Source organism: Malus domestica, chromosome 06 (genome assembly GCF_042453785.1).
Source record: "Malus domestica chromosome 06, GDT2T_hap1".
Lineage (NCBI taxonomy): Eukaryota > Viridiplantae > Streptophyta > Magnoliopsida > Rosales > Rosaceae > Malus > Malus domestica.
This window is the reverse complement of record NC_091666.1, coordinates 27,023,988-27,036,392: the sequence shown is the minus strand read 5'-3', so window position 1 is coordinate 27,036,392 and position 12,405 is coordinate 27,023,988. Positions and strand designations below refer to the sequence as shown.

The following is a 12,405-nucleotide window of genomic DNA, read 5'->3' as shown; positions in this document are numbered from 1 at the left end:
AGTTTGTAACGATTATGTGAAACTTCCTTATACTCTGGCAACAGATTTATGCATGCCAATTAAGTGTCGACCCTTAATTAACAAATACAAATAAGTTATCAATCAAATAGTTAAGCCAATTGCATTCACGATTCAAGAATTCATAATTGGAATTTATCAAATCATATTGCACACATAATCATGGCTTTGAAATCACCCCTAGCCAAGAGAGGTTTAGCCACTCATGTTCACAACAAAACGAAAGAAAATGAATTTAAACATTGGAAACAAAAGAAAGAAAACACCTAAACGCTCCAACGATCCAAGTTGAATAGCAAGCACGTCCAAACACTTTCCTTCCCTTCCTTTGCTGCGGCACAAGGTGTTGGTGAGTGTTTGAAGGTTTGTTTGTATGGAGGAATTGATGTGAAGATGAATGGAAGTGTTTGGATGAAGGTTGTGTTGAAATGGTGGTGAATGCTCTAACAAAATCTAAACTCTATGGCTGCCACACACACTTCCTTTTATAGAGGAAGTGCACGGTAAGGAGGGGAAAATGGTGGTGTGTGCAATGATTCAAAGGTGAAAATGAAGTAATGATGCAAAGCATGAGGGGTAAAATTGAGTGGTGTTGCAGCAATGAGTGCATGGAGTGGTGTTGAAATAATTCAAAGGTGAAAGTGAAGTAATGATGCAAAGCATGTGGGTAAAATGGAGTGGTGTTGCAGCTATGAATGCAAGTAGGAACATGAATGATTGTGCACATGGTAGAGAAAGGAAGGGAAGGTGGAATGGTGCAGAAATGAGTCAAAGGTGCAGCAAGAGTCATGATGCATGTCATGAGATTCCAAAGGTGGTGAATGGTGCATCAATGAGTGCATGTAGTGGAGGTAAAAGTTGTATAAAATCTGATGGGTGAAGGGGACAAGGAATGTGCAGCAATTGAGTGCAATGATTCAATGTATTGGTGCATGAAATCAGAAATAATGAAGGAGACAAGGGTGGTGCACGGCATGGTGGGATAATGAGTGTAATGGTGGATGAAATGAGTGCAAGAAATCTGGTGAATGAAGGGGAGGGGACAAGGGTGATTATGCATGGCATGGGTGGAAAGGTGAGTAAGTGGTGAATCAATGAGTGCAAGGAGGTGAAAGGATATTGTGCACATGGTAGACAAAGGAAAGGAAGTGGAATGGTGCAGCAAATGAGTGCAAGGAGGTGAAAGGATGAATTTGCACGGCATTGGTGGAAATTGGAGTGATTTATGGCAGAAAATAGGAAAGGGATGGCTCCTTTGCACGGCAAGGAAGAGAAATGGTATGGATGGTATGGCTTGGACTTTTAGGGCAGGTTTAGGACTTGTAGAATATGTAATGAAATGTCCCAAAGTATTTAGGAACCCTTCGTGTGACTAAATCTTTGGTAATTTAGGATTAGGAAAGGTAACGACAAGATAAGGCAAGTTTGACTAGCCTTTCTTCATTCTTAATGGTTTCCTTGTCTTCCTTGATCCTCAATTTATTTTCTTCCTCTCCTTGGCACATTCCTAGCTTCTTTAGATCTTTAATTTCGTCCAACCACTTTGCTCCATGCATGTGATATCCATTCCATGCCAAAAACTGCTCCAAAAGGCACCAAAATGCACTTCTTTGCCTCTTTAACCCTTTATACCTACAACCACACGAAAATGGCTTGAAATACTAAATCAACTAAGAAATAACAACATAAATGCACAAGAACAAGCTAACTAAGTCGCATAAATATGCTCCTATCAACAACGGGGACAAACACCCACCTCGTCAATGTTAATATGAAGAAATAGAAACCATAGTTATGAGAGAGAGTAGTAGAGAACAGAAAGAGAAGTAAGAAGGTAAAAGAGATTTCTGAATTGTTTACTTAATGTTGAAGTAATTACAAGAGTATGTATTTATAGTGAACTGGTAACTCTAACAGACTTCCTAACAAACCACCTAATCTAATTAAAATGGCAAGATCTCATCCATACAACGTTATACTCTAACATCCCCCCTTAAACTTAAGATTAGGGCGCCCAATCATGAGGTTGAAGCAGTATCATCACAAATGTAGTATTTCATCAAGTTGTCAAAGAACATTAATGTAGTATTCCCTGCAATTGGAAAGTGAGGTTGCTGGTGCCACCTCCCTTATCACAAATGCCCATAAGGTAGCCCAATTGAATATCAAATATATCGCCACCATTGCATAAGCAAGACACATAATATCCTCTGAATTCATGTGCATCAGTTTGAATATATTTCTCCCATATGGCCTAAACAACAAGTTGAACAAAAAAATTGAGAAAGAATCCTGCATTATACTTTTCCTGAGACATGTCTGCAAGAACCTGTGCAAATTGATGTACCAGATAGAGCCTAGTATAAGGGTGCACGATAGATAGTCTTCGCACTTCCAGTAATGGAGTTGAATCACAAGATGTTGGTAATTTAGCTTATTCACTAGTTTGTGAACTTTCTGCACCAAAACTAGCTGCTTGCTCCTTAGTTTTCATTGTGGAATTGACCATAACATAGTCCTGCTCGACGGAATCCATTGAATAAAAAACTCGAAGTTGATCTTGCAAGATCGTATCTCGAGTAATAAATGAGTTGGTAATTTGAGCAGAATAATGAGCAGCAAGATGGCCCTTTTGTCAGCAAATATGACATGTAGTAATTTCAGGTGGCAGAGAATTATGACATGGAGATAGAGGGGAGCCAAGAATTCCAGGTGAAAAAAATGGGGAAAAGACTTGTAGGTTTCACCATTATCGTAATGGAACCTCCATTTACCACGATTCTTGAATCAAAAGTTTTTGTACACACTATTATAACCATCAACAATTTTGCCATAGCTTGACTGACATGAACTAAACTTGTATTGAGCATGTTAACCATCATTAAAACCAGCATGCAATTGAGAGATAGAGAGAGAAAAGAAAGAACCTTGTGTCTCACAGTCACCATATTGAGTTACCACATCAAACATAAGGGGTGTCATAGAAGCACAATCCACAATGGCTTCCTCAGAGAGCAATTGTGCATGAAAGTCCTTGAGTGAAATGACACTCTCACGCCCCCGGATTACAAACTTGAATGTGTTGTATTTTGCAGGTAATCCATTCAATGCAATGATCACAAAGTCTTCATCATCAATTGTGACACCAAGAACAGAAAGCACGTCCCTTGCTTCTTTACGCCTTCGAAGATATTGGGAAACTGAATCTGATCCTTTATTCATGTTGTAAAGATCACTCTGTAACTTGATTATACTTCTTTTTGTACTTGGTAAGAAAACATGGTTTTGAAGACGAACCCACATCTCTCGAGAACTCTTGCTACCAATTACATAGGAAATAACGGATGAAGAGAGAGTTGCAATAAGTAGCAACATCAAAGCATAATCATGCGATTTCCATGCTTTAAACTCATCTGATTCATGGCTAGTAGACCCATTTGTGAGTACAGAATGTGCAGAGGTTGTTGCAGACTGAGGAGAACACAAATTTGATCAGTCAACGAATCCCATAATGCCTTGGCCCTCAAGCATCAACTACAACAGAAAGTGCCATTGAAGGTAGTTGGTCTCAACCGACTTGACAGAAACGGATGTAGAGACCGAAGAAATCAAGCCAATAATTGGTGATTGCAAGATTTGTAACTGATTTGTAGCAACAATGTTGAGAAATTGCAGAAAATGGGCAATCAGAGATGCCAAAAAAAAAAAAAAAACAGAGAAGACACAACCAATATCTTTTGGTCAGTCAGAAATTGAAACAAGATCCCTAAAAATTATAGGCGTTAAGAAGAAAGAGATTTGCCGGAGAATGAGCGTTGGAACAGTAGTAGCAGCAGTCAGAACTTGGACACATGGAGGTACATGAAGAAACTTACAGGCCTCAAATAAATGCCAATTTGAGGAAATCACGGAGGAAAATTCCCAATGAGTTCGTAGATAGCAGAAGCAAAGAACAAAGGATCGAAGAAATTTTGCTATTAAGCATCTTTGGCTTTGATACCATGTTAATATGAAGAAATAGAAAAATAGTTATGAGAGAAAGTAGCAAAGAACATAGAGAGAAGTAAGAAGGTAAAGGAGATTTCTGAATTGTTTACTTAATGTTGAAGTAATTACATTTATAGTGAACTAGTCACTTTAACAGACTTCCTAACAAACTAACTAATCTAACAAACCACCTAATCTAAATACAAATGGCAAGATCTCATCCATACAACATTATACTCTAATAGCCACCACCTTTCATAGATTTTTCTCTGTCACATAATTCATAAAGAAAAATAGATCCAAAAATTTATGCATCCAGATCATTTAATATGTTTGAATCACACCAATATCGTGGCACACCAATTTCAGTGGTAGATGAGAGAGAGAGAGAGAGAGAGAGAGAGAGAGAGAGAGAGAGAGAGAGAGAGAGAGAGAGAGAGAGAGAGAGAGAGAGAGAGCGCCTGAAGAGAATGGTTGGTCGGCGGCAAGGATATAAGGTGGCAGTCGCTGACAAATTGAGGCCAATAGGGTTGGTGTTATTAAGTTAAGTGACTGTTGGAGTTTTTTTTCTTTTTTCTTTATTTTTAGTTTATTTTTTAATTTAACTCTAGTTATGTAAGGGGGCACGTGACATACTGTAAGTGTATGAGGAGACCAAATATTCTGCATCCAAAATAGGTGAGGCTTTTCTGTGGCCTCAATCATTATTTGACACTTATTAAGTTTATGCCAGCAAAGTTAAGAAAAGTTAAGTTTATAAACACGTGTCAGTTAATAATTTGAGCTACAGAGAGGCCACACCGATTTTGAATGCAGAAAATTTAATCTCATGTATGAGTAGCGTATACAGGAGAGAGAATATGGGTAGCAAAAATGCCAACAGGATCCTCTTCGGATCCTTTTGGTGAGGATCCTGGGGATCCATGAATCGTACATCGTACGGTCAGTTTTTGTCAATTACTATTTATGTTTAATTTTAAATAAAAATATTTAAAATAATTTCAAATCGCACGATATACAATAAACAGACAAGATTGACGTATCACCGGGATCCTCACAAAAAGGATCCGGTGGGGATCCGGATTCGCAAAAATGCACCCAATATATAAAATCTTTCGGTTCTTGAGGCGCCAAGAAGTAAGAAGTCCCCATATTAAAGTGTTTTTTTTAAGTTAGAAAGCGTTACCATAAACTTTAAGTCACCAAGTTGGGCTGTTAAAAAAAACTAATGCATGTACATAATACTCTCTTATTACATATCATGTTGTTTGATAAATAATATAATAATATTTGACTACTCGAACAATGAGTAGGTGTTTCTACTCAAATTTGTTCATTGTCATTTATAGAACTTTGTGTTTATGATCAGAACATTCATATTATAAATCACTCTACAAAGATTGCCTCTACAAAAATCAACTAAAAAATGTCGTTTAGTCATCGAATTGTACAAAAACATGTTAATGAAATTGGTAAAGTACAATGAACCGTTTATGTATTCACTACAATAGATTGATTCAACGAAACCATATTTTGAATTCAGTTTTTGTAGAGATATCATTACAGAGTCATTCATAATATGAACGGTTCTGATCGTAAACACAAAACTTTGTGATTCGAACACAAAGAATTTTGAGCAGAAGTTCTACTCATCTTTGAGTATCCAAGCATTGTTTTAAATAATATTTAGAAATGGAAGAAAAGTGGAAGAGAAAAAGGAGCTAGGGTGTTGTTTTGTATCTTCAAAGGGTTTCATATTATACATCCACCAATGTAAAATGAGAAATGTGCTCAATTAGCTACCTATACATTTCATATAAAATGAAACAAGATCCTCCACATACATATCTCATAAGCAGCCTGGCTCTCTCACTAACCTAACGGAGTTATTTTCAATGAATAATTTGCTTTCAAACAAGAACTATTAGATTTAAATAATGTTTCTACATCTTTCCGAGATTCTTGAATTTCACCAACTATATATAATTATTAATCTAAATATCTCAGGCCTGTAGTCATAAAAAATATAAGATATACAGCAAAACTTGTGGCATGGCATATGTTCTCCGCTGATAGGTTTCCTTTTTTGTTCCACTCAACAATGTCCCATCTAGTTGAGGAATAATCAGAGGTAAAGCCATCAAAGCGTTTAATCCAAGTTATCCAGCATCCAGGAAAAGAAGGAAATGGTACAATTATTCATATGCTTTTTACGTGGAGCTGATCTCAAAGGCCTTAAAAGTTAAACATGCAGACTCATTGCACAGAAAAAAGCCTTAATTAAACAAGCATTATAGCTCTTACTATTCTTCTCGTGCCGTCGAGGTTTGTTAAAAAGTAAAAACCCGTTAATCTAGCTGTTATTGATGTCATGTTGAATTGCATGAATTCGATCTCTCTGACTGACTGTGTCTGATGAACCCAGAATAAGATTTCTTCAGTCGCAGGTTTTTCTGTATTGGGAGCATATAAATCATCTGATAAAATGGTTAACCTAAAAGAATAGTTGTAAGATTTTGTTACTTTTTAGTTTTTATTAAAAATTTGCAAGCAGGGGGAAAGCAAAGTTAGCTTAGCCTGAAAAACAAAAGAAACCAATAAACACCAATCAACCTCCACATAACTTTTTAACAATGGGATTGAGATTTTCTCCGGATTTCACACTGTAGAATCCACGGATAAGGTAATTTGAAGTGTTCAAGAGAAAGAGATATATATCTGGGCGCTGAAGAGAGAGATTGTGTGTAAGGTGGGCTAGTAGAATGTGTTAATGAGATCGCATAATTTAAATTGAACATTCCAGATTACTCGGTCCTAGTCCAGAAAGGATCTCAATCCTTAAAATCACCCTCCTCCATATAAAGTAAAATATAAAGTAAGAGTACGATGAATCTAAATTACCAAATTAACCCCATCTCACCCTTATATAAACCAGTGTTTGCAAATATATTATGGTCAGGTAGATGAAAGACCTCCCTCAATTTTTCTGAGATTGGCTTTTGAGCTAGCTCTTCCTCATTAGAATTACCTCTTACTCCACCCTTGTTTTTGGTAATATATAACCTCCAAATGGATCCAATCAAGTTATTGAAGTTCCAAGCAACCCACAAATACAAGAAACACCATCATCATCGTTTGAGCAATTTCTTCCTTTATTTTTTGACAGCATTAACTTGCAGTTTATTTTGTTTTAGCTCTTTGTGGCTTCCCCCTGTATCTTCTTCCACGAAGGTTTTTGTCTTCGTTTCCGTCCCGAAAATCAGTTCAGTGTTCTTGAGCTCCAAGTTTGTGTTCATTCTAGGGAATCTCATTGTTGTTGCCCTTGTGGGACAATGCAAAATCTTTTCCACATGGACTTGTCCATCAAATATTGGTGATCAATATGAAAGTATGAAGAGGGTCCAAAGCCACCACAGCTCTTCAGTCCACCAAGAAAGGGAAGACAATACCTTGAACACTCTTTTGGTTGAAGAAAGGGTAGTGCAAAAGCGGACTTGTAGTCCTTGTGGAGATTTATTAGAAGCTGTGGAAGAGAAAGGATTGGTTGGAGGAAGTGAGGAAGTAGTGGAGGTCAAAGAGGATATAGATGAAGATGATGAGCTCAATTTACCTGACGAAGATCAGAAATTAAACCAAAGAGCTGATGATTTCATTGCAAGGGTTAATGAGAGGAGGAGGTTTGAACTGCTTTGTACTGATGGTCTTTAGTAGCAAAGAATAGTTGTAGGTTTATAACAAAGTAAATATTGGTTAGGACAGTGTACTGACTCTTATGGCTAATATTAAAATATGGTATGTTAAAAACACCGTTCTTTTAAGGCCGAAAGACTCTTGTCTTTCAAACATGGTATGTTAAAAATGCCGTTCTTTTGAGGCCGAAAGACTCTTGCCTTTTCTTCTTTAATGGTATCCATCCATCTTTCCCTCATCAAGATTTTACGTGAGAAAAGATTTGATCGACCTTGTAGTTTTAATTGCATTGCAAACATTATACTTGTTTTATGCAAGATTTAACCTCGATGTATCTCACTTAGTGATATGAGTTTTATGCAAGATCTCACATTTACAAAGATTCATTCGATCTCTATACAAGATATAACCGTTGATTTTCTGGACCACTCAGAATAGAAGAAAATTGCAAAGATTTGCCTAGTTTCCTTTGTTTATAGACTTCTCGAGAACAAGTCGAGCGGACCATCTTTCTCGTCTTAAACATTATATTTGTTTGCGGCCATATCAGTTAAAGGGGTGTCGAGATAAACTCAAGTTGTTTCCTTGGGTGCTTTGAGCAATAATAACATGATAAAGGGTTTGAATGCGATTAAAATCACTCAGATCGACCTTAGTAACCACATTGATGTCCTCATCATTCAAAACAGCATCTGAGGATCTCATCAAAGTGATATCCTAGTCATTCAAAATACAAGCTCTGGTATGATTTTCTGGTACTCTGCTTTTCCTGCTATGATGAACACTGGACCGAACTGTAATTAAAGGGAGGTTTTCAACACCAAAACCATAGGGCGGGCATAGGCATCAATGTAATACACATGGCAATACATAATTGACTTAATATCCAGTTCAACTACCGGCCAGCACTTAGCATTAAAACGCGAGCATAAACGGGCTCGTTTGACATCTCTAACCTGAAACGTCCCGCCTATAGTCATTTCTGAAACACCACAGAAGAAGCAAGATAATGGAATTGCATTGAATCTTAGAACATTAGCATTTGAAGAAATGATAAGATCCTAATTGATACAAAGTTGTTCACCTCATCAGCAAGAATTAGAAATCACCCAAAGATACAAAGGAAACATCCTGCTCTAATCTACTCTACTGTACATTTAATAATACAAGCAGCATTTCAAGATTTTATTGAGGGATGACCCATCCATCTAGGTACACCGGAGTCAAATGTTCTTTGTAAGACATTAATCCGTTCTTGTACGAGAAAATCTTCTACGTCTTCAATTTGAGCATGTTCCTTCTTCATGATCTGCTCCAGACCTTCAAAGTAATTCAGTTTGAAGTGCAACTTTTTCATCTACATAAACATTCATGACAAAAAAGGGGAAAGGAATAGGTTTATACGCAGCAAGAATTGCAGCAAATGGGGAGAAAAACTACGATGAATACAGAGATAAAGGTACGGAACCCAAACCAGAAGAATACAAAACTACAATATACCTGTGTCCCAATTATGGTTGCCATCAGATATTCAATCTCTCTATCCTCCTGATCAGCCAATAATTTTGAGTGAGAGGCAGCTGCTCCGAGAGCTGTTCCAATGGCAGCTCGAAGTTGCAAACTTGGAGGTATGTCATCTTTTCTGAAGAGTGCATCCTGACTCTCTGAGAAGTATAAAAACGCAAATTCAAATAGAGATGGTTAGGACTGAAAACAACAATCACGAAATACTAACACTAGTTAAGCAAAATATGTAATACTATTGACAGTATAAACTTCTCCCTTAGTCATTATTCCAAATTGATTGTAGTAAACTGTAAAAATCATGTCGTATAAATGGCTTTACTGCAAGTACCTGATTCGGTTGGCTTTTCCTTCATTTCCGAATCCCCATCTTGGTCTCTGAAATTGATAAGAAACAGGAAATTTCAGAACTGCAATACCAAACATAATACAACAACAAAAAGAACTATATCTGGAGCATAAGTGGGAAAAGCATATTCCAGTAGATAGATAACCTCTCTGTCTCACAGTTTTTAGCAGGAGACCACAAGCCATTAGTAAGAGAATCGTCATCAGCATCAAATATGTCCTTTGAACATGAGGTTTCCTCACAAAGCACATTTACGGCAGCATCAGCTGCAGCAGCTGTAATTTGTGGACCAACCATGGTTGATATGGCAGCTACCTAATGAAACAACATTAATATTTCGTAATAGAATAAAACGCCATAATTAGCATATGATAACGATAATATGAAAGAACTGTTATAAAAAAAGGTCAAAGAAGCAAAATAATGAAATCAATCTCCACATTTATCTTTCCTCATTGATGCATGCATGTATAATTGTATGTACATGTTTCCAGCCAAGATATGCCGAAGCATTAGCAACTTAACCAGATCCCTCATAACCATTGTAGTTTAAAATTTATTTATTGGGCTAGAAAGTTAGCTACCTGCTTAATCAGTGAACTACTAGCATCCGAAAGAGAAGCAGTGCGCTGTCTTTTCAAAGGGGGCCCTTTATTCAACGTGTCTCCATTCTGCTTGCTGTCATCCGTCTGCTCATGCAACTGACCGTTGGTTATGATAGTCTCTTGACACTCAGATGAAGATAACTGAACTTGCTTTGAACAGTCCAAATTAGCACTAAAGCCACTAGAATTGCCTTTTCTGTAGGCAGAACCCAACACAAGCTCCCCAAAAGGCAGATCAATGAGCTTAGCGATACAATCAAATTTGGTCTTGGTCTGAACATTTTGAGCAACAAGGTCCCAATCATCCCCATGCTTGAAAACAGATTCTAAAAGTAATAGGGTTTCTGATTCAGTCCACTCAGCTCCATGATTACCGCTCTTCTCAACTGCCTCATTTAACTTGAAGTCATCCCTCAATCTGGTTTCCCCACAATTTCCATTTTCAAAACACTTTGCACAAATTAGAAAATCACCCTGCCAATATAGTAATTCAAACAGATACATAAATTATTAAGTTACAGAACAGAAAGCTAGGGACAGATTTATTACAGATAAATTGAACGAAAAATACCTTGCTATACTTGTAGTGTCCAGAATCGCAATGCACACCACAGTTTCCACAAACCAACACCTCCTTCTTCAAATCACCAAAAACATTAGAATATGATGCCAATGGAGGAAACCCAATTCTACTCACACCTCCACCGCCCCCAACGTCCCCAACTTTAGCTTGACCGGAAACTGGCAAAATGGGTTTAATGGAATTCGGCATTTCAGCCACTCGGATCCCATTGGGGACTCCATCCTCAACCTTCACCTTACACCTCTCCTCACCCCCGGCCACAAAACCCCCTCCGCCACCCGAATTCACACCGAAATTAATCAACCCCCACTTCTCCAAGAAATTAAACACCTTATGAAGCAAACTAACATCACCCACAAGCGACTTCCTAACCTCAGTGAATGTGAGCTTCCTAGAAGGATCCTCTCTATACTTATTAATGATAAAATCCCTGTAGTCCTTGTACGTTTTCGGAGTCCTAGATATCGAGCTCCCATCAAAATACTCTTTCAATGCAATTCTCTCATTTTCATGAATCTCATCCCACAAAAACCAGCCTGACAACAAACAAATCAAAGAAAAGCTCAGACCTTTTCAGTCACATACGTTAAACAGCAATTTCATCAAATTTAAACAGACCCAGGTGACCAAATGCGGAGATTGTTCCAACGGGAGGAGCAATTAGCAATTAGGGTTTTGAAATGGGGATAATGCTAGGGTTTTTGAAAAGAGGAAAAGGGGGGAGCGATGGGGGACTTACTAGAGTGGCGTGGGATGGAGTAGAGGTCGAGCTCTGGTTCGTCCGGTCGGAGCGGATTAGAACCCGGGTCGTGTGGAGCGAGTTCCATAACTTCGGACCAGGTAATTGAGCCGAGTCGTGTCGTTGAGTTGGGTCCGAATGATTTCTCTCTCTCTCTCTCTCTCTCTCTAATCTCAATAGTTTGTGCTTCGATCAATGGCTTGGTCAGAGATTCGCGAGGCCTTGAGGTCACGGACCAATCAGATTCTGGCTCGCGGTATATCCTGCGGCTGTGGGCGTAAGTTGTGTTATGTACGGATTATACGTGATCAGGACCTTGAGAATCCACGTGACATCACGTGACAGATAAAACATATTAATACAAATTTAATTGGGAATTGTTATTATCACTCTAAAAATTTCATTATACACTTCAAACTTTCTATATCAAGAAAGAAAAACATACACTTGTGAGGAATGTAAAATGAGATTTTTGAAGTACCAATAACATTTGCCATTTAATTTATGTTTAAAGACGAAATTGTGGCAATGCCCCTTAATTTTAACCCAGTTAGAGAAATGATCTTTTGACTACAATTCTATGATTCATTAGTCTTTTAATTTATCAAAACGTATATCTGGGTCATTTCTTTAATTTCGTTAGAACTTCCATTAAAATGAGTCACGTCATATAAAGTTGAATCAAGAGTAAATATGGAAAACCAAATTAGAAAAAGAATTGTTATTAGCATTTCATAAATCTCTTATTGCACTCCAAACTTTTTATAATTAGAAAAAAAAAATACACTTGTGAGGAATGCAGAATAAGATTTTTGGAGTGCCAATAACAGTTCCCATCCGAAAATTATAACAATAGTCTCTCAACTTTAACCCAATTAGAGAAACAATCCCAACTTTTACATCATTTCTC

General features: G+C 37.5%; 1 protein-coding gene across 2 annotated transcripts; it reads right to left on the bottom strand.

Annotated features, from left to right (window-relative positions):
- Positions 1 to 8,710: 8,710 nt before the first annotated feature.
- Positions 8,711 to 11,722, bottom strand: LOC103437517 (SWI/SNF complex subunit SWI3A). Of its 2 annotated transcripts, none has more exons than XM_008375994.3 (7): positions 11,496 to 11,722; positions 10,745 to 11,292; positions 10,153 to 10,647; positions 9,714 to 9,883; positions 9,551 to 9,597; positions 9,196 to 9,359; positions 8,711 to 9,052 (listed from the first exon to the last, which is right to left on the bottom strand). In XM_008375994.3, exons 1-7 carry the CDS (start codon positions 11,581 to 11,583, stop codon positions 8,873 to 8,875), a joined length of 1,692 nt encoding a protein of 563 aa, XP_008374216.3. In that variant the 5' UTR covers positions 11,584 to 11,722; the 3' UTR covers positions 8,711 to 8,872. The 2 variants fall into 2 exon arrangements, with proteins under 2 accessions (XP_008374216.3, XP_017188558.3); XM_017333069.3 differs by having other exon boundaries at positions 8,711 to 9,015; positions 11,496 to 11,721.
- Between the last annotated feature and the right edge of the window lie 683 nt (positions 11,723 to 12,405).

Bases quoted from the DNA above. Each gene is read 5' to 3' on its own strand.
- LOC103437517 (XM_008375994.3), bottom strand. From the start codon at position 11,583: ATGGAACTCGCTCCACACGACCCGGGTTCTAATCCGCTCCGACCGGAC. The intron at 10,648-10,744 runs GTATTTTTCGTT...CTATATTGGCAG, and splicing joins GACACTACAAGTATAGCAAG to GGTGATTTTCTAATTTGTGC. The intron at 9,598-9,713 runs GTTATCTATCTA...TATCAATTTCAG, and splicing joins AAAAACTGTGAGACAGAGAG to AGACCAAGATGGGGATTCGG.